Raw genomic sequence first — 25,865 nt, 5'->3', positions numbered from 1 at the left:
TTTTTTTTAAATCAAGTGCAATTCAAGTGTTAGTTATATCTTATAGTTCATTTTAAGTGCAATGATTGTAAATACAATGTGCCCAGTTGTATTCAAATGTGAAATATATCAATCTACCATAACAGCTAAGTCCGCAAGTGTTTCTGTGAGATCCTAATCAAGTGCGACCTTTCAAGTATTTTTTGTATTACTTCAATGAGTTAAAAGCTGACCTTTTTGTATTACCACATTATTTACATCTTTGTATCAAATAAAGGGGATGGAATAAATGAAAAGTTAAAAATCATGCTAATCCAACCTGAGTGCGTAAGAGGTAGCAGCCCTGGTAGTGTCAGGTCAACTCATTTCAAGTGATCAATTAAACACTTATAAATCTTTTGTGTATGCAATATAATTAAACTACCTTAAATAAGCATACTCATTCACAAATGTGATCAAAGATAGAAAGACGACCAAGCGAAATGAATACTTTATTAAATAAAATTCTGGTTCATATATACATTTTATTAATGAAAAGCTAGTTTCAGAGTTTGTAGTTAACTTCCAATTCCTGAACTGGCATTTGGAGATTACTTCACGGTTGAGAAGTTTCAATATTAAAAGTAATGAACTCATGGAATCAATAATGTACTAACAGAACAATAAAAGTTTCAATGTTGAAGGCTGTTTCACAAACTAAATGTTTTGTGGGGTTTTTTTAAATAAAAGGAATCTTGTTTGAATCAAAATCAGTAAAAAGTCTGGTTTCCTGATTGTTACGATCCTTGCAACCAGACTAATCAACAACAACATAAATCGTAATGTAATACACAGTGTTTTCGCGTATACATGACGGATTGTTTAAACAGTCTATCAGCAGTTAGGCATCTTGAAAATAAATGCAATTTGTTTTACATAAAATGAATAACTTTGAAGATAAAGCGCTTTATTGACAATTATTTCCAATGTGATTCTAAAATGAGTATTCAGCCATTAAAGAGACCATTTCACCCTGCCCCCCCCTCGGCGGTTTTCTCGATGTCCAGCAAGGATGGCATCATGTCATGTTGTTATAGAATGGAGCTGATGTGTCTAAACTGGTGTAATGAGATATGAGTTGGGTCAGAACAACATTTTCTAAGATTTATTTACATGAATTGGAGGTCAGAAACTGTGTGGTAGTTTCTTAAATCATTTGGGTCAAGCATTGGTATCATCAACAGCAGCAATACGATGGCAGTCTTGACAAATTATGTAAAATTACCCCAGTGATAAAGAAGTATTAATAATACCTGTTAGTGAAGGCAATATTTAAATTTAAGCACTCAGGCAGCAGTGGTGTGGGAATAGTGAAGGCAATATTTGAATTTAAGCAATCAAGCAGCAGTGGTGTGGGAATAGTGAAGGCAATCTGTGAATTTAAGCAATCAAGCAGCAGTGGTGTGGGAATAGTGAAGGCAATATGTGAATTTAAGCAATCAAGCAGCAGTGGTGTGGGAATAGTGAAGGCAATCTGTGAATTTAAGCAATCAAGCAGCAGTGGTGTGGGAATAGTGAAGGCAATATGTGAATTTAAGCACTCAAGCAGCAGTGTCCTCCCAATTTTCAAAGATATACCATTCCCTTATAAGTAAACACAGATATAAACACTGTCTAAAAAGCAACAAGAGATATGGATAAATAACTGTTAATCATAATAATGATTAGTTAATTTTTGTTTTCAGTAAACTCAGCATCTTCATGCCCTTCTTGTTCTCAGTACACATACTGCATAGCACGTTTGGACTAGACATAAATGTTTGACAAAATTTATGTATTTTCCTAAATCTGCCAAAATCATATGCTCATAAAAATTTTCATTTACAGCGTTAGAATCTTAATTCTGCATCAATCTGTCTCATCTCAGCAATGCTTCACATGAAAATACCTTCTATACTCGACATTAGGTCACTATTAATTTACCAGAGGGATGCTGACACAAAAATGCCAATGACATTGGTAAAAACTGTAACCCATTGATTCTAGCTAGACAAGTTCTTGATTTTGGAACAATGACACCTAGAAAGTTGTAATAAAAATATCTGAAAAATATTTCATTATGACACAAATAAACTAAACTGAAAAGAATGGAGGAGTGGAAGAGAAAAAAATCTATGAAAAAGGCAACTACATTTCTTTGTGGGATAGGTTAAAAAAGAAACAAAGGTTCTTGCATGAAATGAGAAAGATCATATGGTAAAAACAAATAAAAAGTATATGTGATTAACAAGGAAAAAACTGTTAAATCAAGTTTCATATTAGGGGAAAAAAGGACTGGATAAAGGAAGCTGCTCAACAGGCCTAATTGTAGAAGTTTAGATTTCTAACTGCCAAAAATTACATCTTGGGTAAAATATTTTATCTGACACTGAACAGAAACAGAATTTTCCATTATGATATAATTGATATGGGAAATACTAAAATGCTGCTCTCAAAAAGGAAACTTGTGAATACAAGGAGCATTTGGATAACAATAATGTAGAAACAGGCCACATAATATTGTGATGTAGAATCAGAGATCAAATTGCTGTAGACAGAGCATACTGTCTATACACAGTTATAAGTCAAATCCCTCTGCAAACTACACATTCCCAGATCTGCTGTCATATAAAATCCACTGCTGTGTAATGCACCAGCAGATCTTCTGAATCATCTTTGTAGTCTGTAAGGTGTAAGTAGCAGAACAAATAACACAGATCCTGGTCAGCCAGTGCCTGATGTGATGGCAGACCATAGTCTATGTTATTTGCAGCTAGAGCCAACTTAAAAGCAAGTCTGTGTGGCAATACTGTGTCCCACTCAAAGAATGGAGACTCCACAATGGATGGTAAAAATTCTGTCATTAGGGTCAAATTCTCCATGTGCTTTTGCTGTGGAATTCAGTACTTTTCCATTTCTGTGCATAATATTATAAAATTAAAGAGAATGGCCCAGAGGTCAGAACCTAAATCTGTTTAATATACAAGTCTTCCTACAATGACTGCATACACAAAGTTTGCTCAAAATATTTTTGAAATGTTACTGCAATGGACGATTTTGAAAATCTGACCTTTCCTTCTGTCACATGGCTCCCAGAGTTACAATATGGACATGATAACAAACAAGTTTCATGAATTTTGATCAAGTAGTTTAAAGAAGACCAGAAATCAAACTTTTCCCTTTACGTAATTCTCTACAGATTTTAATTCGACTACTGTTTTCTGAGTTTTGATGAGTCGACACATCACGTGGTTCTGTGACGCAATACTAGCCAATCCTCGAATACAAACATAAACAAGACAAACAGGAGACCCGATTTGGGTTGCACATTCAAAAGTTGCATCTGCTGTCTGGTATAATAGTTTATATACTGTTCTGGTCAGTGCCCAAAGAATTTTTTTTTAAGGACAGGCCCCGGGCTGGTGACTTAAATAAACTCAAGCCCTGACTGAAATTCCACAAGCCCGGACAGTTCATACCTGTCAACTCTCAAGCTGGGATAAAAACATCCCATTTTTGGGGTATTTCCTCATCTACATCTTGATCTCGTAAAGTCTCGTAAATTTTTCCCAGAGAAGTCCCAATTATTACATTATGTCTGTCAATTTCTCAGAAGAAGAAAAAAAAAAAAAAAAAAAACATAAATAGATATAACGTATACAATCCATAGATGCCATATTCTATTTTATCACTTGTGAATATTGTAGTGATGAAATCAGTGCTGGATTTAGGCATGAGCTAAACAAGCTACAGCATAGGGCCTCACAGTCTGAACTCACAGTCTGAAGGGGCCTCTCAATTTTATTTTATGCCAAATAGGGCCTCTACAGCTTCCCATAGCTTAGGGCCTCACTATGTCTAAACTGCCACACTGCAGACATCATAGCAATATGAGTGAATTTTTTTTAAAGATACACTGAAATTCCAAATCACACACACACACTTCTAAATCCAGCACTGGACAAAATAATTAATATCACACGACAGTTTTTCTCTTCAGTAAATAGAACGTTAAGATTAAACATTATTCACGTAAATTTCAGATGCTTTTAAACAACTACAACAGTACTATAGTAATAAAAAAAAAAGAATAAAATTGTCACCAATTAGCTAAAATGAATGATCACTGTGAATGCTTGAAATTTTCTCTGCAAACAAAATCACATCTCCATTTCTACAAAAGAAACTCGGCCAGTTAACACCTGACATTCCTCTACCGCATATGTAATGTTTAATTACCATGATTAAATTAAAAGAAGGAATAAAACAAAATATACCATGCAGTATATGTGCCCCTGAAGAACTAATTCAGAATAAATATTTTATTCAGTAAACAGTGTTACATGCATTAACCCTTAAACCTAAGGAAATAAGGTGGGGCATAAAACGTGGGAAAAACAGTTGCCACATGTATGGTAACTTGTGACTGCAGATTTGAACTGTTAAAATGAAGTCCTAAGCATCGTAAGTTACAACAAAATAGGCATTGTTTATGTGGTAATCAATTGCTGGTGCTTACATACACACACTGTCAAACATAGTTTCTTTGAATTATGTCCGATTGGCAGTCCTTTTCTAAAGATAAATGAAAGGATAAGGATTAACTGTTAATTAGTCAAAATGGCTTTATTGTTTGCATACTTAAATTAAAACTTTAGCTATTTTACAGTTTAGCCAGAGCTGACCAGAATATGAAAAAGGGGCTGGAGGGGGGAATAGTAAGGCATATCACAGGGAGATATGGCACGTCCCATGGGCTCTTGCACATTGGGGCAAGGGGTGGGGTCAATAGCCACCTCCCCCCCAATTTCTATTGTCAGCCAGTAATTGTGAAACTTTGACCTCTTTTCTTTTAATTGCTGCCATTTAAACTGCCCAAGGGATAGTTTTACATCAGTTCCAATCATTATAGATTACCGTTTGTACATACGACATGTATCAGGCATCTACGGAAAGTTTATTTTTAAATTTTTTATTTTTTTTCCTCAGATTACTGAATATTGTGTTTTCTCGAAACATGACAGGCTTAGAATCTTATTTTTTAGCAAAGCTTCCATTTGATTCAAATCAGATCTCAATTTCACCTAGGACAGTGGTGATTTGATTTAGATTGTGCCATGTTAAGGCATGTATGTCAACATCTTGAAAATAAATTTACTCATTTCACCAGCACGATCAAAGTTTCTTCAGGCAAACAATTCCTAGAAGATATGCCAATATTTAAATATTGGCATTACGGTCGCAGATGATACTGCAGAATAAGGTTTTCTTCTATAGTGCTTGTAATATTATTCTATATTTCCATTGGTTTCTGGTCTTCTTTAAGAAAAGATGAAGCAATGGATAGATAGATGGAAAAAAATATCTAGGGGGAGACAAAACACCCAATGCTAAATCATGAAGATAAAGGTCCTTATGCCTGCCTTCAGCTTGTTGAAGCGTGAGAAAAGTTAGTTATACCCTATTTTTAAACATATTCTTGTTGTTCTGATGCAAATTGTTCTATTTCAAAAACATTTTGTATTACATCACTGATTTTTGTTGTTCTTGATTCAAAACAAACCAAGATTCCTTTTTTTAAAATATATTGGGACACTTATTTCAGGAAACATCTGACATGTTGAAACTCAATTTTCATTGTTCAAGTTGTAAAATACTGATGACATGATTTCCCTGCATGTAATAGTGAAACTTCTAGTCCTGGAGAAATAATCTGAATGCCAATTCTGGAACTTTAAGTTCACTGCAAACTTTGGAACTTGCTTATCAATAATAAACTAATCTGTGAAAGAAAGCTTTATCTTTACAAATTATTCATTTCGCTTGGTAGCCTTGCTATCTTTGATTACATTTGTAAAAGAGTATGCATAGTTTTATTTTTTTCTATTCTTTATTTTGGGTATTTGTAGACATTTAACCATGAATTAAATACCTACTAATACACAAACTATGACAGGCAAAATGACGACTATAGTACCCATGAAAAAGTAATTTTAAAAACAAAAAAAATATGAAATTAAAGCCCAAAAAAATAAATGATGCTACATTAGTCAAATTTATGCCAGACTACCTAGATAGTATATATTTTTCACAATATATAATGTAAACAGTGAATGTGGTTTTCACAATGGATTAAGTATACAGTGATTTCATTTGGCTCAATATAAAACATAAATCAAGGTATTGATTATTACAAACCACTTTAAATGTAAATAACTCATATTACGGCAAGTGTAGATTGTGAAATTCCAAAATCATAACAGCATGTGATCGATTTTTCACTACAGCATTATCTTAAACTCGTCATGCTAGAATAATGGTTCAATGCAACATGATATCTTTTAAGAGCTTCACACCAACATGTAAGTTCTTCAAGTTTCAAAAATAATGTGACACAAAGTATTCACATGAAATCTTTGTATTGTTGAATATATCACCTTAGAAAAAGCAGTGATTCCCTTTATATATACTTGTGCATCAGAGATGCATGTCTGGAAAGTCTGATGCACACTTTCTGTTACTGTGTAATTTTTAAAATTTAATTTTGACCCCCAGTTCAGACACTGCGGGGTTTTTTTTTTCTCTTAATTTTACACCCTTGGGAAACAGTGAAAAGTGATATACTTATCTTGGTATAATCAAAGTGATCAAATTGAAAACCTGAGGTACATCTATCCATATCACTTACCCGTAACTTAAGAGGAGCTATGGTTTTTGATGAACCACTCCACATGTCTTTAACAAGTTCACCATACCTCTGAGCTATATGTCCTTTCATTCCTAGAGGATTCACCCTGGAAGAAAAATCAAATTTTTAAAATACTTATCTAACTATACATAATCTTTTCATTACATTGCAAATCCAGTCCTCCAAGGAGAAACAGCAGGATAATCAATGATTACACAGCTTATCTCCAGTTTAACTTGTCTCCATGAACCACTGCAAAATGTATCCAGCCAAAATTAAAACTGGAGTAAAGTACTCTTTATCCCTTTTCTAAGTTGCCAGTAGCTTCTCATGGATCGGTGGTTCTTTCCGGGGTTTTCCCGGGTTCTTCCTCCACCATTAATACTGGCCGCCATGTATAGCCTATCTTGTGCTGAAAAATGGCGTTAAACCCTACAACAACAACAAAAAAAATCCCTTTTCTAAGTAAAAATCTTTTTCCATATTTTATATTTTATGGACCAACCTATATGTCTACCTACAACTCTAATGTGACTGAGCAATAAAGACATCAAGACATTAAACAATCATAAAAAACTTCTTCCTATATCAAAGTAGAGGTACTACAATGAGTCCATAACGTCAAAGATTAATAATGTTGGTTTTGAGATATTTTATTAAAAAAATCATTGTTCTTAAAATCAACTTGACAAACTATTATCATGTCCACACCAAGAAGCCATACTGTACTGGAAGAAAATCACAGGCTATGAGTAACCTTGGAGTGACATGCCCTAGTATGAACATAGTTTATGCATAATAATTACCTTAACCACTACAAGCAAGGTTTCACAAGACATGCATAAAACATGAAGGCCATTGACACAGTTCATTCTAGACTGTGCATTTGTGCCTATGACCCTAATTGTTCTCCTCCTGTTCAATTTCCCTACACGATGTCCATAAAGAGCATTAAAAAAAACAAGAAAAAGAAAATCAAAGATCATTACAGTTGAGTTTTGACCAAATGAATGCATCACAAGATAAATGAATATTTTGTGCTCACTGACAAAAATGAAGCATAAGGTAATCAATTTCACTGACTGACAGAAATGTCTTAATGATTCTGATTAGCATGGTCACCAGTTCAGAGAAAATGATCAATGATTATTGATGAAATCTTCACTGAAAACACTGCTGCAGTTTTTTTTATTTTTACCAAAGCAGTGAATAGGCAGGGAAAAAAAGCCTAAAAAGTTCCAAACAAATTCTTTATTGAAATAAAATGGCTCCTCGAGCATAATGAATTAAAATCCCAGAACAGAAGGCTCATGACAGGACAGGCTGATAATTATCACTGTGACAGTTGTTCCTGTCATGGATTTATTAATTTCTGCAGCAAATATTCATTTTTCCAGCACTGTATACTCTGAATATCTAAAATTTCCTTATCAACTAAATTAACCATGACCTGTACAGTGGACATGGCTGTTATAGCAGAATTTTTTTAAAATAAGTCATGCTGTACTCGTGACTCTCGAACTACTGATTCAAAGCATACTGACATAAGGAAAACTGACGATTTAGTGCAGAAGTTAAACAATCTGCAGAGCAAGTGCCTATCAAAGAGATTTATGTTTCAAACATTTGAATATACAAGAAATAGGAAAGGTATTTGCGACACCCATTTATTCTAAATCATACCACTTTTTAACCTGGTATGGGTCATTGGCCCCATATTTTCTTTTTCTGGAATAAATGCTGCACTCACATAATTCACATGTATACAACACACAATGTACAGTCATTAATACTGAATGTTTACCACTGAGTAAACATATTTAATCCTACTTCCAACTGCACTGGCCAAAAGGGCTTTCTCTATGGCTTGGCTAGGAAGCATATAAGTCTAGCATCGATATATCAATGTGATCATGAACAAAAATATTTATCCCATGTTAGTAAAGCAAATAATGTAAGTCACAGTGACCTTCTTTGGTTTTAAGGATGTAGTGACAGAGATACATCCAATTATTAAGTTTGAAGACTGGAACACAAACAACATACAAGAAATTAACTTTGAACAAAATTTCTAAAAATTTACTGAGGCATGAAATATAGGTCTCAGATGCCTCATTTTGCAAAAGGGTTGTATTACTTATCAGGTTGCATCAACTCATTTTGCAAAAGGGTTGTATTACTTATCAGGTTGCATCAACTCATACAATTTTATGATTCTAGATAATAGTAAGTAAATAACATGCCAAAAACTCACATGGTATTGAGCTAAGGGCACAAATGTAACCAACGCCAGTAACAGATGCAATATAGGTCACTATTAACTTCTTTTGCAATAAGGTTGGTATTAAGAGAGATGAATGATCAGGTAATGTACTTGAGGAAGAAAAATGTTTTTTTAGAAAAGCTGTACTTAAACTGGTAAAACCAACAGTTCATACCGATAAAGTCTTCAAATTTTAAGGTTAAAGATATCAAACATTGTCAAACTAACTGATAAATCTCTAATAATGACAATACTCATAAGCACAGTTTTTCTGTCAAGTTTTTCCTTTGAAAATCAAACAAATTACGTACAGAGTAATTGTCAGCGATAGTTTAAATTTCCCAATAATCTGATGAGAGGTAGTGAAGTTATAATAATTTAAATTTTGTACATGAAATATTATTAAAGTTATAACAACTAGAATTTTGTACATGCAAGATTTGCAAAGTTATAATTTAAATTTTGTACATGCAATATTAGTGAAGCTATCTAGACGACTATCAGTGAACCACACTGCTTTAGAGTTAGACATGATTAACATCTCAGGTGTGATCTCAAAATGATTTACACATATCCTGGCTTGAGAGTGGTCAGTGGTTTATTGGAATTCGTGAAGAAGCAATGATTGTCTATGAGTTAATATTATGTGACTCTTCAGAATTCTGAATTCATTGTAAAACATTGGAAACTGTCTCTTGCCATCAGTCACTACCTATGAAAGTTAGAACATTTGTATCATACAACAATGTTAATCCTGTACAATCTATGTATGAAAGATTTATTCAATCATTTTATAAATGATTATCAACATTACAAATAAGAGGAGAATGTTGAATTGTCAAAATCTATCGAGTTAACTTAAAGTAATCAAGCCACTTAAAGCTGGATCATCTAGTAATTATATATTTTGGGAACTCTGATTCTTGCAAAAGTTTCCATACATGAAACAGTAAATGAAAATGACAACTTAGCCAATAAATGTACAGCAGCCAGTAACTAAATCATAATAACTATTTAACATTACTGGTTTCATTCATACAGATTAAGGCCACCTGTAAAATACTGTAACTCTACCTGTTTAATTCATACAGATGAAGTCCCCCTGTAAAATACTGGGTTAAAGGCCAGGTGTTTGACACACACTGTAAAGCAGCATTCATAAAGCAGGTGTTCCCCAGGTTATTCAGACCTGTTGCCCCAGGATTGGTTGGCCCTGTAACAAGAAATAAATTTTAAACTGAATCAACATATTCAAAATAAGTAACTCAATTACAATTACTAAGTTATCTACTCATTGTTCCCTCCCCCACACAACGATTTGTTAATTAAAAGCTTGCCTGTGCAGTATAAACAGGTTCGTTTAACTCAACATTGATTTCCTTAGTTCCGGATACTGTGGAGAGGTCAGTCGCCATACCCATCATTCAGTGATATATTAGGAAGATGCAGAATCACTGCATAATGACCATCATCACATGTATTTACCATATATACTCACTCTGAAGCTGAGACCAAATGCAAATAACACAGATTCAGATGTGCAGTCACCTAATGCCCCAGATCATAGTCTATGTTGTTTGTTCTGCTGATTACACCTAAACAAATTGCAAAGACCCAGATCAGTGGGAATATGATGCAATGGCAGATCTGGGTTTGTGTAGTTTGCAGTTGGACTCCACTTATAAGCAAGGACATACTTTAAGACACTTTACTGTTAAATAGTGATGATTTTCTGCAATTAAAAAGAAATGTTTTAGCTAATTACTTTCTCAATCATCATGAAATATTTTGCAAACTGACAAGCTAAAGCTACATACCAATGCTGTCATATCAATTATTGTTAATTAGAAAACTGCTATACCTCTAACCAGTCAATCAATTGCTGTTTATTAGAAAATTACAATGTACCACTAACCAGTCAAATTTAAAGCTATGTGTAAATCATAACAGCTCACCCAGAGTTCTTATCTAATTCTGAGGATAAATGAGGGTCTGATACTAAGAAGTTTTCACTACATAGCACATATAATTCAAATTGCTATACCTTTCATCTAGATATCCTCTCTAATAAGCTTGTGACATTTTTAAAACAAACTATAATTTTACAGGAAATGATATGCAAATGTGCTAATGCACAGGCATCATTATCCCACTTATGATAATTTATTAACCAACAATTAACTTGGACACTTGAAATGCCAATCAGAACCCTCACACAAATAAAAGACTGTACACAATTAATAATGAGGAAAATTAATTACATATATAAAATTTACCTTGATCCTTTTTATTATTTAAAGTCTTATTCTTTGCTAGCTGTGACATTTCCTCCGGCCATGTAAGATCTTTGTTACGTACTGAAATAAACAAAATGTATGTCACTACATCTAATACAACAATCAAATTTTCATGTTGTTATCCAAATGTTCAGTGATGCAGCTAGTTTTCATTTTTGATTCAGTACGAAATAAATGTTAATCATGTGTCTGCTACAAGTCGATTTTCCACAAAGATTAATTTCTTACCTTAGAAAATTATTAGGGAAACATATCTGTGTAATATACCTGATGGGGCATTGGAATGGAAGAAGGGTGGGGGCATTGGCATAGAAGAAGGGTGGGGCATTAGCAATGGAAGGATGGGGCACTGACATGGAACAAGGATTGAGCAATGACATGGAAGAAGGGTGGGGCATTAGCACTGGAAGGATGGGGCACTGACATGGAACAAGGGTGGGGCAATGGCATGGAAGAAAGATGGGGGCATTGGCATGGAAGGGTGAGGCATTGGCATGGAAGAAGAGTGGGGCATTGGCATGGAAGAATAGTGGGGCACTGGCATGGAAGAAGGATGGGGTATTAACACTGAAGAAAGATGGGGTATTGGCATGGATGAAGGATGGGGCATTTGCATGAAAGAAGAATACTATTTGTAAAAATAAAACAAGAGTTCTATGGCCTAAAACTTTCACTCACTTCTTTGGGGATTTTTTTTTCTTCTGCAGAGTACAACTTTTCATGGCAGCTGATTAATTTTTATTCAGATATAGTTTATAGCAATTTTTTCCCAATTAAATAAGTCCAACATTATAACAATTTCTGGACATTTTGAATCAATATTGATAGTGAGAGAGGTTATCTGTCTGTGAAATTGGAATCTAAAATGAGACACTAATCAAACTAAAATTTGTCGCAATGAGGTTTGGATAAGCAGTGACTGTAAACAAATATCCCACACTTTGGATATTTAGCATGCAAAACTAAACGACTGAACTGCAAAATGAAGAATTTACTGAATTTGCATATTAATAAGACATGCCATATGCCACACTATTTTACCCAGCATACCACATCAGACAACAATAAATAGCTATGTGTAAACTTAGGGTTGCACTGCACAGTTTTCAAAAAATTTAAAATTTCTCTCATGTGTGTAATCTACATGAGTATCATATTTTCAGGTTAAAAAAATGCAATAGTAGAACAATTTTCGTTCCATATGATTCATCAAAATAAAATTCTCTACCTGGCTAGCTTATGGGTTTATAGCATTTTTAAGTCAGAATTTCTCCAAACCTATTTAAATCCAGCTTGTGAACAGACACAAATGATTAAAAAAATAGATGAAATCTGGTATTACTGATCAGTTCCTGTTCAGACAAATTGTCCAACAACTACACTAACATGAAGATTTAACTCATTCAACCCCATCACTGTTATCAGTATCTCTGCTGCTATGCCCCAGAAGCACTAAGCTGTGTCTAACTGCTTATGCCCCAAAGTTTTTACCTGTTTGAAAAATTTGAAAACATCTTGCACATGAATTCACTCTTACCTTAATTTCTCTTCTTATATCCAATTAAAATCCACAACATTTTCACCATTTTTTCCAAATGAATTTGTCTACACAGTGATGTATTTTTTTTTCCCATTTGTCCAAGTCTTTCACAACTTATTTATGCACTATTTACAAAATTATGTGCAACGTTTAACCGCAAGAACTCTTATCATCATTGCTGTCAGCATCCTCATCATCTGACGATTCAATCTCAGAAACTTCTATGTCCGAATCTAAATCTCATAAAATATCCAACTGCCGAACATATTTTTCCTCAGCTTGCTCAATATTTTTGAGATCAAACCCGAGAAACTCCTAATTTTTGCTCTCATCAAAAATCATTCTTACGTCCACCATCATTTACGATTTTTCATGAACAGAACACATGTAGTGAAACTGCTCTCAAACAGTAACCCTTGACTTCTGAACAATTCAAATTTCCACAAATGAAAGTAAAATCATTTCTGATTGGTTTAATAGATGTTTAGTTCTTGGAAGAAAAAAAACATTTCTAACCAATTAGATACGTTGTATCTAGCACACATTCATCACACCTGGAGACGGTATGGGCCACTGAATGCAGTAAACAATCCACAACTACAGGCAGGATCGGCCAATGAATGCAGAAACCGGATCATGCCAACAGACGGGATCGGGGCCAAATGAGTTAAGATCTGAATTTTCCTTTCTCTGTACCAAGTTGGCTGAAAATTTGACCAGTTAAACTTTTTAAAATTTCTTCTCAAACAAGATACAGTTTTGCTTTTTGAAACCAGGATTTCACTCTGAGTGCAGAGTTTCAAATTTGAACCCTGTAACAATCATATTAAGCTAGATACCAAATGCATCTGGCATGCACTGAACTCTGTGACAATCATATTGAGCTAAATACTTAATGTATCTGGGACATACTCAACACTGTGACAATCATATTGAGGAAGATATCCACAGTATCTGGCACACACATTGAAGAGTGTGACACTCATATTGAGCTTGATACCCAATGTATCTGGGACATACTCAGCCTTGTGACAAACATATTGAGGTAGATATCCACAGTATCTTGCACACACTGAACTCTCTGACAATCATGCTGAGCTAGATACCCACAGTATCTGGCACACACTGAACTCTCTGACAATCATACTGAGCTAGATACCCACAGCATCTGGCATGTACTGAACTCTGTCACAGTCATACTGAACTTGATACCCAATGCATCTGGCACACACTGAACTGTGACAATCATACTGAGCTAGATACCCACGGCATCTGGAACATACTGAACTCTGTGACAATCATACTGAGCTTGATACCCAATGCATCTGGCACACACTGAACTCTGTGACAATCATGCTGAGCTAGATACCTAACGTATCTAGGACATACTGAACCCTGTGACAATCATATTGAGCCAGATACCCACAGCATCTAGCACATAATGAACCCTGTGACAACCATATTGAACCTGATACCCATGGCATCTGGCACATACTGAACCCTGTGACAACCATATTGAACCTGATACCCACAGCATCTAGTACATACTGAACCCTGCATCAAACATACTGAACTAGATACCTATAGTATTTGGCACATACCGAACCCTGTGACAATCATATTGGGCCTGATACCCACAGCATTTAGCACACAGTGAACCATGTGATAACCATATTGATCCAAATACCTACATCATCTGGGATATACTGAACCCTGTTACAATCATATTGAGATTCATACACACATCATCTAGCACACAGAGAACCTAGTGTCAATCATATTGAGCTAAATACCCACAGCATTTGGCATACACTGAACCCTGTGACAATCATATTGAGCTAGATACCCATAGCATCTGGCATACACTGATCCATGTGTCAATCATATTGAGCTAGATACCCATATCATCTGGCATACAATGATCCATATGTCAATCATATTGAGCTAGATACCCATAGCATCTGGCATACACTGAACCCTGTGTCAATCATATTGAGCTAGATACCCATATCATCTGGCATACACTGAACCCTGTGACAATCATACTGAGCTAGACACCCACAGCATCTGGCATACACTGAACCCTGTGACAATCATATTGAGCTAGATACCCATATCATCTGGCATACACTGATCCCAGTGACAATCATACTGAGCTAGATACCCATATCATCTGGCATACACTGAACCCTGTGACAATCATATTGAGCTAGATACCCATATCATCTGGCATACAATGATCCCAGTGACAATCATATTGAGCTAGATACCCATATCATCTGGCATACACTGAACCCTGTGACAATCATACTGAGCTAGATACCCATATCATCTGGCATACACTGAACCCTGTGACAATCATACTGAGCTAGATACCCACATCATCTGGCACACACTACCCTGTGACAATCATATTCAGCTAGATACCCACAGCATCTGGCACACACTGAACCCTGTGACAATCATATTGAGCTAGACACCCACAGCATCTGGTACATAATGAATGCCTCAACAAAAACTGGTCTTTAACAACATCAGCATTCTTGGATTCTGCTTTAATAACACAAGATCCCATTGTGCAAATGTCAGGATTCACCTTCTGCTTACAAATTTGCCCCTGTGCAAATTTCAAAACTATGGCGTGGAACCTTCATGGCCTTTCAGGCTCCCTTAAGTCTAGACAATTGGGCTTTGTAACAGTTTTTGTTAACTCTTGTTCCTTTTATTTTTTAAAAATGGTACCAAATTTCAAATGATTTTAAGAGAATTCCTCAGTCTACAAAACATGATATTCACTTGGCTGTTTTGATGATTTTGCCAATTTGAAGCAGTTTTGCTCTGAAAACCTACGACAAAGTCCAAAGCCTCCCTTGAATTATGTAAATGCTAGGAATGGATACAATATAACATTCTGTTCAATGGAAAATGTCATGTCCACATAATGAAGTATTCAAACATGTAAAAATTTAATATAAAAAGGTTTACCCTGAGCATTTATAACACATTATCACAATTTTCATATATTGTGATGGTCCAAAATAGGTTCTGCTATTTTGGCAAATTCTCCCCAATGCACTTAAAATTTTACCTCTTTAAAGTAAGCTAACAAGTTAAAAATGTATATAATTTACAAAAAATGTAAAATAAGTTTCTTAAAATATGTTGCTGTAGTGACAAGTGTGTCAATTCCTTATCTGCAGTGACCATTATGACACATAATGATAATGGGATGTGTGCGCATGATGAGCACACAACAAGAGAATTTCTCCCCCACTGTCATTTTCACTATTAATTCTGACTTAATAATTAATTTTTACTTTTATTTACCCCAAAATATTAAGTGCATATGAAACAAGGCAAAACAAACTAGTAAAAAAATACTTTTTTGTCTGGCGGTCCTTTGTCCATTAATGTTTATGTTCCACAGTTTCCACATCCTCACATATGTGTCATCTCTATGAGCTTTAAACATACAGGTCCAAACTGCCCAACCATGGGACCTTTAACACCCATAAATAAGAATTAAAATTCTCCTTCCAGCTGATGGGTTTAGATTTCCAAGTCAGAATTTTTCTGCTCCCATTTAAATCCAGCTTTTGAATTAGTAAAAATGCTTCAAAAATAGCAGTAATTAGTTAGTTTTGTCCTGTTCCTGTCCTGAGAAATGACTTTTCAAACGAATCCACTCATAAATTTAAATACTTGGATTTGCCTTTCTTTATTCAAAATGTAAACAAAATCTGCCCAGGATTTTTTTTTAATTTCATCTCAATCAACTGATATAGAGTTCTGCTTTTAAAGCTGGGACTCCACTCTAAGTACATAGTATCACATTAGAACCCTGTGGTAAACATATTAAACTAGATACCTGAAGTATCTGGTACAGAGTGAATGCTTAAACAAAACTGATTCATGACAACATAAGTATTACTGGATTCTATGTTAAATAACATATTATCCCATTGATAAAATGTTGGGATTAACCTTTTATTTAGACATTTACCCTGAGAAAAGCACAGAACTTTGGAGTGGAACAAAGACAAAGGAATCAAAGTCTGAGACAAGGAAAAGAATGATCTAAATAAATGTCAAACTTAATGAGTCTTTGGATATAATGGACTCCCAGCCTGGACTAACCTATACAAAATAATTAAGTAAACTATGGCAATAATGCCACATTATATCATCAGTATAAACCTTCTGGATATAATGAAATCCCAGTCTTGACTCCTAACCTACACATAACATTAAATTACTTCACAGTAATAATCTAATGCCTCCTTACATCAGCAGTATGGACCTTCTAGATATAATGGACCCTCAGCCTGGAGTCCTAATCTACAAATAACATTAAATTACTTCATAGTAATAATGTCTCATTTTATCATCAGTATGGACCTTTTGGATATAATGGACTCCCAGCATGGACTCTAACCAACACATAACATTAAATTACTTCAAAGTGATAATGCGATGCCTCCTTGGATCATCTGTATGGACCTTCTATATATACTGGAACCTCAGCCTGGCCTCCTAACCTACATATAACTGGAACATTAAATAACTTCATAGTAATAATGCCTCATTACATCATTAGTATGGACCTTTTGGATATAATGGACTTCCAGCCTGGAGTCCTAACCTACACATAACATTAAATTACTTCAAAGTAATAATGTAATGCCTCCTTACATCATCAGTATGGACCTTCTAGATATAATGGAACCTCAGCCTGGAGTCCTAATCTACAACTAACATTAAATTACTTCATAGTAATAATGTCTCATTTTATCATCAGTATGGACCTTTTTGGATATAATGGACTCCCAGCCTGGACTCTAACCCACACATAACATTAAATTACTTCAAAGTAATAATGTAATGTCTTCTTACATCATCAGTATGGACCTTCTAGATATAATGGAACCTCAGCCTGGCCTCCTAACCTACATACAACATGAAATTACTTCACAGTAATAATGCCTCCTCATTACATCAATATGGACTTTAAGAATATAATGGACTCCCAGTCTGGATTCCTAACCTATATATAATATTAAGAGACTTCATAGTAATAATTGTGCTTCATGTCATCAAATTATCAGTATGAACCTTACATCATTTGTTTTAGCATGGAACAACATCATTTGTTCAGTTTGGGCATCTAATATTTAAACCAAATCACTATGATTCCGTTCATTCTGACCCCTTAATAAAAACCCTTACATTTGCAATAAGTTAACATTCTTTCAAGGTATACAGACCTTCTATCAACATTTGTTGGTTGTCTTCAATCCCACTTTGCTCCACTGTAAAACTTTCATCATCCAGAAGTGTTGTGTTTTGCTGAAGTACAAGAAAAAAGTATTTTTGTTTTGTATAATTATATTAATTCACTAGAATGTGAGCACACCCATTTTTCAACTCTATAAACAAATTCCATATCCAGCTACACCTGATAATTCCAACAATAAATTCCTGAATTTAGGTAAAGTATAAGAACATTCTTTCCAAACCATATCTACAATAAGATTATTTTTTTACATTAAGTACATCTGGTCATTTCCATTCATTTTGAAAAACAGCAAATTTATCATATGAAAATAAGACCACATCCTAATTATGACCATTTTTTACAACGAGCACTTGTGAAATGTTAGAGCAATGAACTTTTGAAAAACGTTTTTGTTTTTATTTAGGGTCCAAGAAATCAAAAATAAAATTTTGGGCGAGCAAAAAAAGCCAGCTTTTCTTTGATGCTCCTATAAGTTGGAGTGTATTTTGCAAGTAAGATCCATCTGATGGGGTGACTTATAATCAGTACTTCACAGCTGCACTTTGGAAAAATAAACAAGCCAAGCAGAATGGATGAATGGATTGATAGATAGGAAAAATAATGACAAAACCACTATAAAATACAATTGAGTGGAATATATCACAGATAAATTGACAACTTGCAGTTTGTTTAAATAAAATCCATTAAAATGCACAATACCTGACATTTAAAATCCGTTTATATGATAATTCTATTATAGGTCATGAAACAGATAGACACAGTGCATAGCATGTACACATTTCTGAACAGAAATAGTGGCATGAAAATGTAAACATGTTTGAATTGACAGTAATTTTGTGTACTGCAAATATAGCAAATTTTCCAACATTACCCCTAGATTTCTAAATTTTTTGTATGTCACACTTATAAAAGAACCCTGATTCTGCATGAATCAAATTTTCAGTTAAAAAAGCTCAACTTATAAGCAATTATATATGGTACATAAAATGTGATGGTGTATCAATGGCATTATAACATACTGATCACGTCAAATCAAGTTGTACAGTTAGTGTTAATCTTACAAGAGCAGATTTCCTCAAATACAAACAGTAGTTTTAATTGAAAAATTTCCTTGCTTGTGTATTTCATCAAAGTTTAGGCACTTATAGTTATTTTAAAACTACTGTTCTACTCTAGATCTTCCAAACAGTTTCAGATGAAAGCCAAATAGCAAGTAACAAATAATCACAAGAAATTATCTCCACATAATCTGTTGACAAGTATACTAATAAACACCTTGATCTTCACTTAAACTCAATATTTTATAGTATGTAAAACGTTTATTCGACCAAAATTGCTCAGAATGCAGTCTTACCTTCTCCAAAAAACTGCATTATCTAAAAGTCTAAAATAGACACTTAAGCCAGTAAAGATGCTCATTGAGACCTACATTTCTCAACACTGTGCAGATTAGTCCTGAAGTGAATGCATATATGTAGTCTAATGACTGTGAATGTGACAGTGTCTGGAAAATAAAGTCATCTGCAAAATCTTCATGTAAAAAATAGGTGAATGTCAGCTACTTTTGCTAGCAATCAGAAGTACAGTACTCACTGAGATGGATCAACCCATAAAGTTTAAATACAATAAATACAGTTTAAATGAAATGAAACAGTATAAAAATAAAATAATAACTGTAAAACTAAATAAAGAATAATAACACAATCAGAAAAGTGATACCAATGCATTGCCTATATATATGTATGTATGTATGTATGTGTGTATATATATATATATATATATATATATATATATATATATATATATATATATATATATATATATATACATGCAAGACAATAAATTTAATAAAAATAGAAAAGTACTGAAATGTTCTGCATGCAAGTCCATTTTGAGTTACCTCATCTTTGCTGTTGATCTTCCAAAGCCTAATGTCTTCACGTGAAAATCTCAGTTTAGTACAGAGGAAATCATAAACCTGCTGTAGTGTGTGACACTTGCTGAAGGAAGCAACATATGCCAGGTAGCGCCGTGGCTGTGAGTTATTGGAAAAGCTTGTTACTGTACCTGTAACAAAAAAACAAGTGAACCACTGAGACATTATTCACAAAAAATAATACTACCTAATATTGTTCATCCGACACAAAAAAAAACAGCATAAACTTCAAATAAACCCAACAGCTGTATAAAAAATTTCTTTCATCCTTACTTACACTTTTGGAAACTGTGTGGCCAAGTAATCTTTTTAAACATCCTCTATTCCAGAACCAACCCAAAAAATGTGTGGCTCAGAAACAAAACTCCGCAAGTATTAGAGATAGGAACATTGTAGCAGGCACACTCACTACAACTGGTTCAATGCATCTTTAAACAAAGGAACTAGTTTCGGGTAACCAACATTAACAGAAAATGGACATTATGGGGCCATAACTCCTATAAGTGAATATGTGGAATGCTTGAAATCCAGTCCTTCCACATCTCATCAAGTAATATCCCACAGAAAAATATGAAACTGACCAACATAGGTCTTAACTCTATCCAAAATAGAATAGACAAGATTTATAAAAGGCCTATCTAGACTGATGAAGCAAACAATGTTCACATCAAATTGCATCAAACATATGGTACGTGGAATGAGCTATGTTGATTACAAGTAACATCTCACATAAAAATATTAAATCGACTTTGAAGGGCCAAAACACTGTACAAAGTGGTGTAAGCAGGACTAAAACCGATAAGATCTAAACTACATTGTTGTTATTAAATTCCATCGTAATATGCTGAATAGCTCTTATGCTATACTGAGTGCAAGCAATATTCCAAGTAATATTCTAAGTTTCTACGTGAAGACAAGAGTTTGCCTGATGACCGGTCCGGTGGCCTATGTGGTTAGAGCGTCCACATAAGGTGTGAGAGGCTGTAGGTTCGAACCTGAGCCAAGTTACAATAAAGACATAAAAATGGTACTAACAGCTGCCTCACTAGGCACTCAGCATTAAGAGGCAAGTATTAGGACTGGTCGGACTGGTGTCAGGATAATGTGACCGAGTGAGACATGATGCTACATGCCTGTGGCATGATGCCCCCGTGATAGACATCACTATAAACTGCCACGCTGCAGACGTCATAGCAGTATGACTGAATTTTTTTTAAAGCTACAATGAAAATCCAAATCACACACACACAGCTTGCTTGATAAATGGCATAACTCTATTCAAATGAAGTTGATGAGACTAAATCAATAAAAGGCAATGCGAGTCTCTCAGAAACCAACCTCTTCTAGTAAAATATTTTTTCAATAATATTTATCTTATCTTAAGAGAACTACTATTACCTCACTAATCCAGCCCTCCCAGATTAAAAACTTAAGCTAAAAGGTTGTAGTTAGAGTGATCTCCCCTTGATACCAGGATTGGCACCAAATCCCTTGAAATTGTCAGTTAATATTAGACACACACTTTGTATGAATGTAACTGTTGGGTAGCTGGAAGTGTGTATGTGTATTATGATACAGTAAGTATTGTTGATAGTTGTAACATGATTTCACCAGATTTGGTGCCAATCCCAGTGTCATGGGAAGATCACTCCAGTTAAATGCCACCTAGGTGGGCAGACAATGTTTAGCTTTTCAGTCTGGGAGGGCTGGATTTGAGAGGTAGTATTAGTTTTATGGTACTATGATTGGGTACTGTATCTGAAGAAAAGATTCATACAAAATGTTATCAGAATATGTTGAATTTTTCTTGAGCTAAGTGAGTAACAAACAACATCTCAAGTAAAGAGATGAAGTTAACTGTCAAGGGCAATAAATGTATGCAACCTTCAAATGTACTATCTGCATTTAAAAGGCAATTCATATATCAAACTGCATCCAATTATACAAAAGGGTTGCAGAGCTTTGATGTTTATAAGAAGTGTGAATGGACAGGCAGATGAATAGATGGAAAAGATTATTACTATAGGGTTCCTTCCTGCATATCCTTATGATAGGTAAAGCTAGAAATATGTTACTGGAACACGGATGCCGTATCATAGTGCTAAAAATCTGACCTACAAACAAAATTTAACCTAGGTGTGAAAGACTGATGCACAAACAAAACACTACATGCCTTACTATTGTCCTGGTGGGTTAATAAATGTCCTTAATAGTAATTTTATACAACTTACTAAGCGCCATGCCACTAATCCCTGAAACCACATTGGTAAAGGCAGTGGTCTGGGCAGGTCTTGCTGGTGCAACTTGATGCCGTAGTAACCGTACCATTATTGGATATAACTCTAATTCTGGATTTGGGTCTCCTTGTGTACCTGGTATCACCTGAGAAGAAAGAAAGAACATATCAGTAAATGAAAATTTACAAAGTGTCTTATTGCAGAAACAAGGTTTAGTGAGGTTCCAGTATTCAAAGGCCTAGATGCCCACAAATTCCAGAACTTACCAAATTTAAACAGAAAAAATACACAAATCTTCCTGTTTATTACAAACAGATGCTTGAGCTTTTGCCAAGCATATAAATGAGCTACATGTAGGAATCAAAACATGATTCTGAGAAGACAAAAGTTCTCGTAAACTTTCTCTTATGTTAATTGTACAACACTTATAGGATACGATCTTAAAGCTGAGATGCTGACACAACATAACTCCTGAGGTGGAAAAAAAAATCAGATAAGCTGAAGAAAACCATTGACTTTTGATGGATGGACCTGTTCCCTTGAAAGTCAGAATTGTGGATTGACCTAAGACCAGAGAGATGTAAAGTGAGTGCATTACTACTGTGTTATCCAAGATTGAAACTCAAATATTGGCAGAAGCAACATAATAAGGAAGGTTCATGTCAAGAGAAGATTTGTTTCTATGAATGACAAGAAATGTCAAATATATATTTTCATATACTCTGAATGAAAGAAAATTTTATTATAATGTTTAACTCATTAACCCCTGGAGATTTTTGTCATTTTTGCTGGAAATGCAAGTAGGAATGACATTTTGGGGACAGCTTCTGAATACATCCATATGAATCTTCTTCCAACTGATTTCCATTTAAATAAATGCATTGTTGTGTTAGAAATGTCATTTTTCATTGACTATTTCAATCGCGCATGTGCAGAAGGGTAAAAGTTGGAGTTCTGGGGTTTTATTGGTTTTTGTTTTTTGCTTATTGGACCCATCATTTTCATTTCCTGGTCATTGTTTACTTGAAATCCCCAACTAATTCTACTTTTTGCAAAGGTTTGCCTGTCTGTGTGCAGTTCAGACAAGTCTGTCTTAGATCTGAGGCCAAAAAGTCTAAAATCCAGACACAAAATCCAATTCCGACAATGGGAGAAGTTTTGGTGTTAAAAAAAATTCGGTCATAAAAAATATGTTTTTCCCTCTGTATTTTGTAATGTGAGTAGAAAGTCCAGATTATTTGGTATTCTTGTGGAACTACATCTGTCTACTCTTCTGCATTACCACCCATTTTGGTGTATCTTAAATGACCATGACACTACAGAACTCAGAAGTAGCATACTACTTCTAATGCTCAAACGTGGTGCCAGGGGTTAATGAGTTAACGATGTTAAAGGTTTTCTCAAAATAATACTATTTATAATTTATACAGTATGTATAATTGCTCTATATAAGCAAGTAAATATATGATTCAGAAGTTGAGTCTGTAATTGAAACAGCCATTATACTTTAAAATCCCCATCCTTCTGATGTAATTAACAACTAGAAACTACCATTTTAGACCCTCTAACATTGTGCAATTTTTGTTACTCACAGTTCTTGGAATGGCAGGCCCTCCACCATACCACGATGAAAGCGCCCTCCATACTGGTTCTGGAACAAGCTCAAAATCCTTCTGCCGCACCAGCATCATATCTCGCCTTAGACGACCACCTTCATTTGTCAAGGTCACAACCTGTGCAACATTTTAATGGGGAGAAAGGCTATTCCAAAACAAAACCTGGAGATTACAAAACTTTGCCAAGCATAACTCAAACTTAGCCAAAATTAGAAATTAATAATTAATTTTATTATCTATTATTGTGAATGAAATCTGATACAATTATGAAGAGTAAACTTTGAAATATTGTTTTAATTTAAATTTTCACTGGTGTATAATGTTATTTAAATGTTAGAAATAATAATTTGAATGTAACACCCACATCATTAGGATTAATGGGTACCTGGTTGACTTTCCTAAAATTTGGACATCTTTAATTGTTATAAATTTTCAATGATGCACACATAATGTTATCTAAATGTTAGAGATAATGATCTGAAAATAACAACTTTTGTTTAAATGCTTAAAAATACAGCACAAGTAAGATCCAGGTTAATTTCATCTATTTATAATGCTTGCTCAGGTTTACACAGTTGTCCTATCAAACATGCATAAAAAGTTTGAATATCAACTTAAGACCAACCTCGATATATGGCCTCCGGTCCAAAATTCACATAGATTACACCCATGTGAATTTAAATTCAAAATCTTAATAAAATCCACTGATACATAAAAAAATATTGTGATTTTTAAGAATATCAGCAAACAGAAAGTGAAACAAATTTTAAAAGTACCTATAGCTTAAATTATTGGAGAAAAGACTTTCAACAATGTCTTCATTATTTCTAACCTTTGCATCATTCATATGACATGAGATAAGACCCAGGATCATTCATATGACATGAGATAAGATCCAGGATAATTCATATGACAGGTGACAAGATCCAGGATCATTCATGACATGAGATAAGATCCAGGACCATTCATATGACATGAGATAAGATCCAGGATCATTCATATCACACAAGATAAGATCCAGGATCATTCAGGACATGAGATAAGATCCAGGATCATTCATATGACATGAGATAAGATCCAGGATAATTCATATGTCATGAGATAAGATCCAGGATCATTCATATGACATGAGATAAGATCCAGGATCATTCATATGACATGAGATAAGATCCAGGATCATTTATATCACATGAGATAAGATCCAGGCTCATTCATATCACATGAGATAAGATCCAGGATCTAGTTCAATCAAATGTCATGGTGCAACTATTACAAAAAGAGTTATAATCATATAAGTAAATCTACTATAATGTCATCTTTTACTTCTTTTCTTTCTTCTGTTTTGGTCCTTTACATCCAGTAGGAGTTGAGCCCTAACCTTCAGTAAGGCAGCCACTGTAGCGACACTAGTTCATATTCACAATTCCTTCTTTTAGTTCAACTACCAGTTGCTAACAAATGTAAACAGACTGTATCAGCATCATTAATAATAATGAAGCACACAAAAAAGTCAGCATTTCTAACATACCTTTTGTGGATTTGACATGATAAGCTGATTGTTATCTATTGCACCAGGCTTCTGTGGAGCGCTGATTGTAATCTGTTTCTTCCGCAACTTTGGGGAGGGACTAGGGCTCCGTTCACTCGCAACACTGTCCAAGGGAGCCAGATTATATTTCCGTGGACTACTTGTTGCAGAATTGGAAGTTCTTGGCACAGTATTAAATTTCAGAGAATTTGAACCATTCATTGATAGATCTACTGTAGGAATTGAATTTTTGCGCATTGTATTCACAATAACAACTGTTTCATTGTCCCATGGGAGATTGTCTGCATAAGCTTTATTTCTACCGGTAACTATCCTATGTCGACTGTTGGAATCATTGCTATTACTTCTACTACTTCTGCCTGATGGTGGAAGAGAGCCATTGGTTTCAGGCATCTGTAGATAAAAGGAAAAAAGGAGTAAGATGTGATAAAAATATGTTTATGTCC

At 34.5% G+C, this 25,865-nt stretch overlaps 1 protein-coding gene across 1 annotated transcript in view; it reads right to left on the bottom strand.

Annotated features, from left to right (window-relative positions):
• LOC149776844 (ubiquitin carboxyl-terminal hydrolase 32-like) overlaps positions 1 to 25,865 on the bottom strand; it is a 173,404-nt gene that overhangs the window by 44,389 nt on the left and 103,150 nt on the right. The window contains exons 13-20 of the mRNA XM_089941578.1: positions 25,399 to 25,812; positions 23,847 to 23,987; positions 22,249 to 22,399; positions 19,982 to 20,148; positions 18,050 to 18,131; positions 11,225 to 11,305; positions 10,023 to 10,161; positions 6,686 to 6,791 (exon numbers count right to left, since the gene is read on the bottom strand). Coding sequence (XP_089797704.1) covers positions 6,686 to 6,791; positions 10,023 to 10,161; positions 11,225 to 11,305; positions 18,050 to 18,131; positions 19,982 to 20,148; positions 22,249 to 22,399; positions 23,847 to 23,987; positions 25,399 to 25,812 — 1,281 coding nt within the window. The remainder of the gene's footprint in view (positions 1 to 6,685; positions 6,792 to 10,022; positions 10,162 to 11,224; positions 11,306 to 18,049; positions 18,132 to 19,981; positions 20,149 to 22,248; positions 22,400 to 23,846; positions 23,988 to 25,398; positions 25,813 to 25,865) is intronic.

Source organism: Sinohyriopsis cumingii, chromosome 18, assembly GCF_028554795.1.
Source record: "Sinohyriopsis cumingii isolate HCF-2022 chromosome 18, ASM2855479v2, whole genome shotgun sequence".
In the NCBI taxonomy this organism is placed as follows: Eukaryota; Metazoa; Mollusca; class Bivalvia; order Unionida; family Unionidae; genus Sinohyriopsis; species Sinohyriopsis cumingii.
The sequence above is the reverse complement of the archived record's forward strand: the minus strand, read 5'-3'. Positions and strand labels throughout refer to the sequence as shown.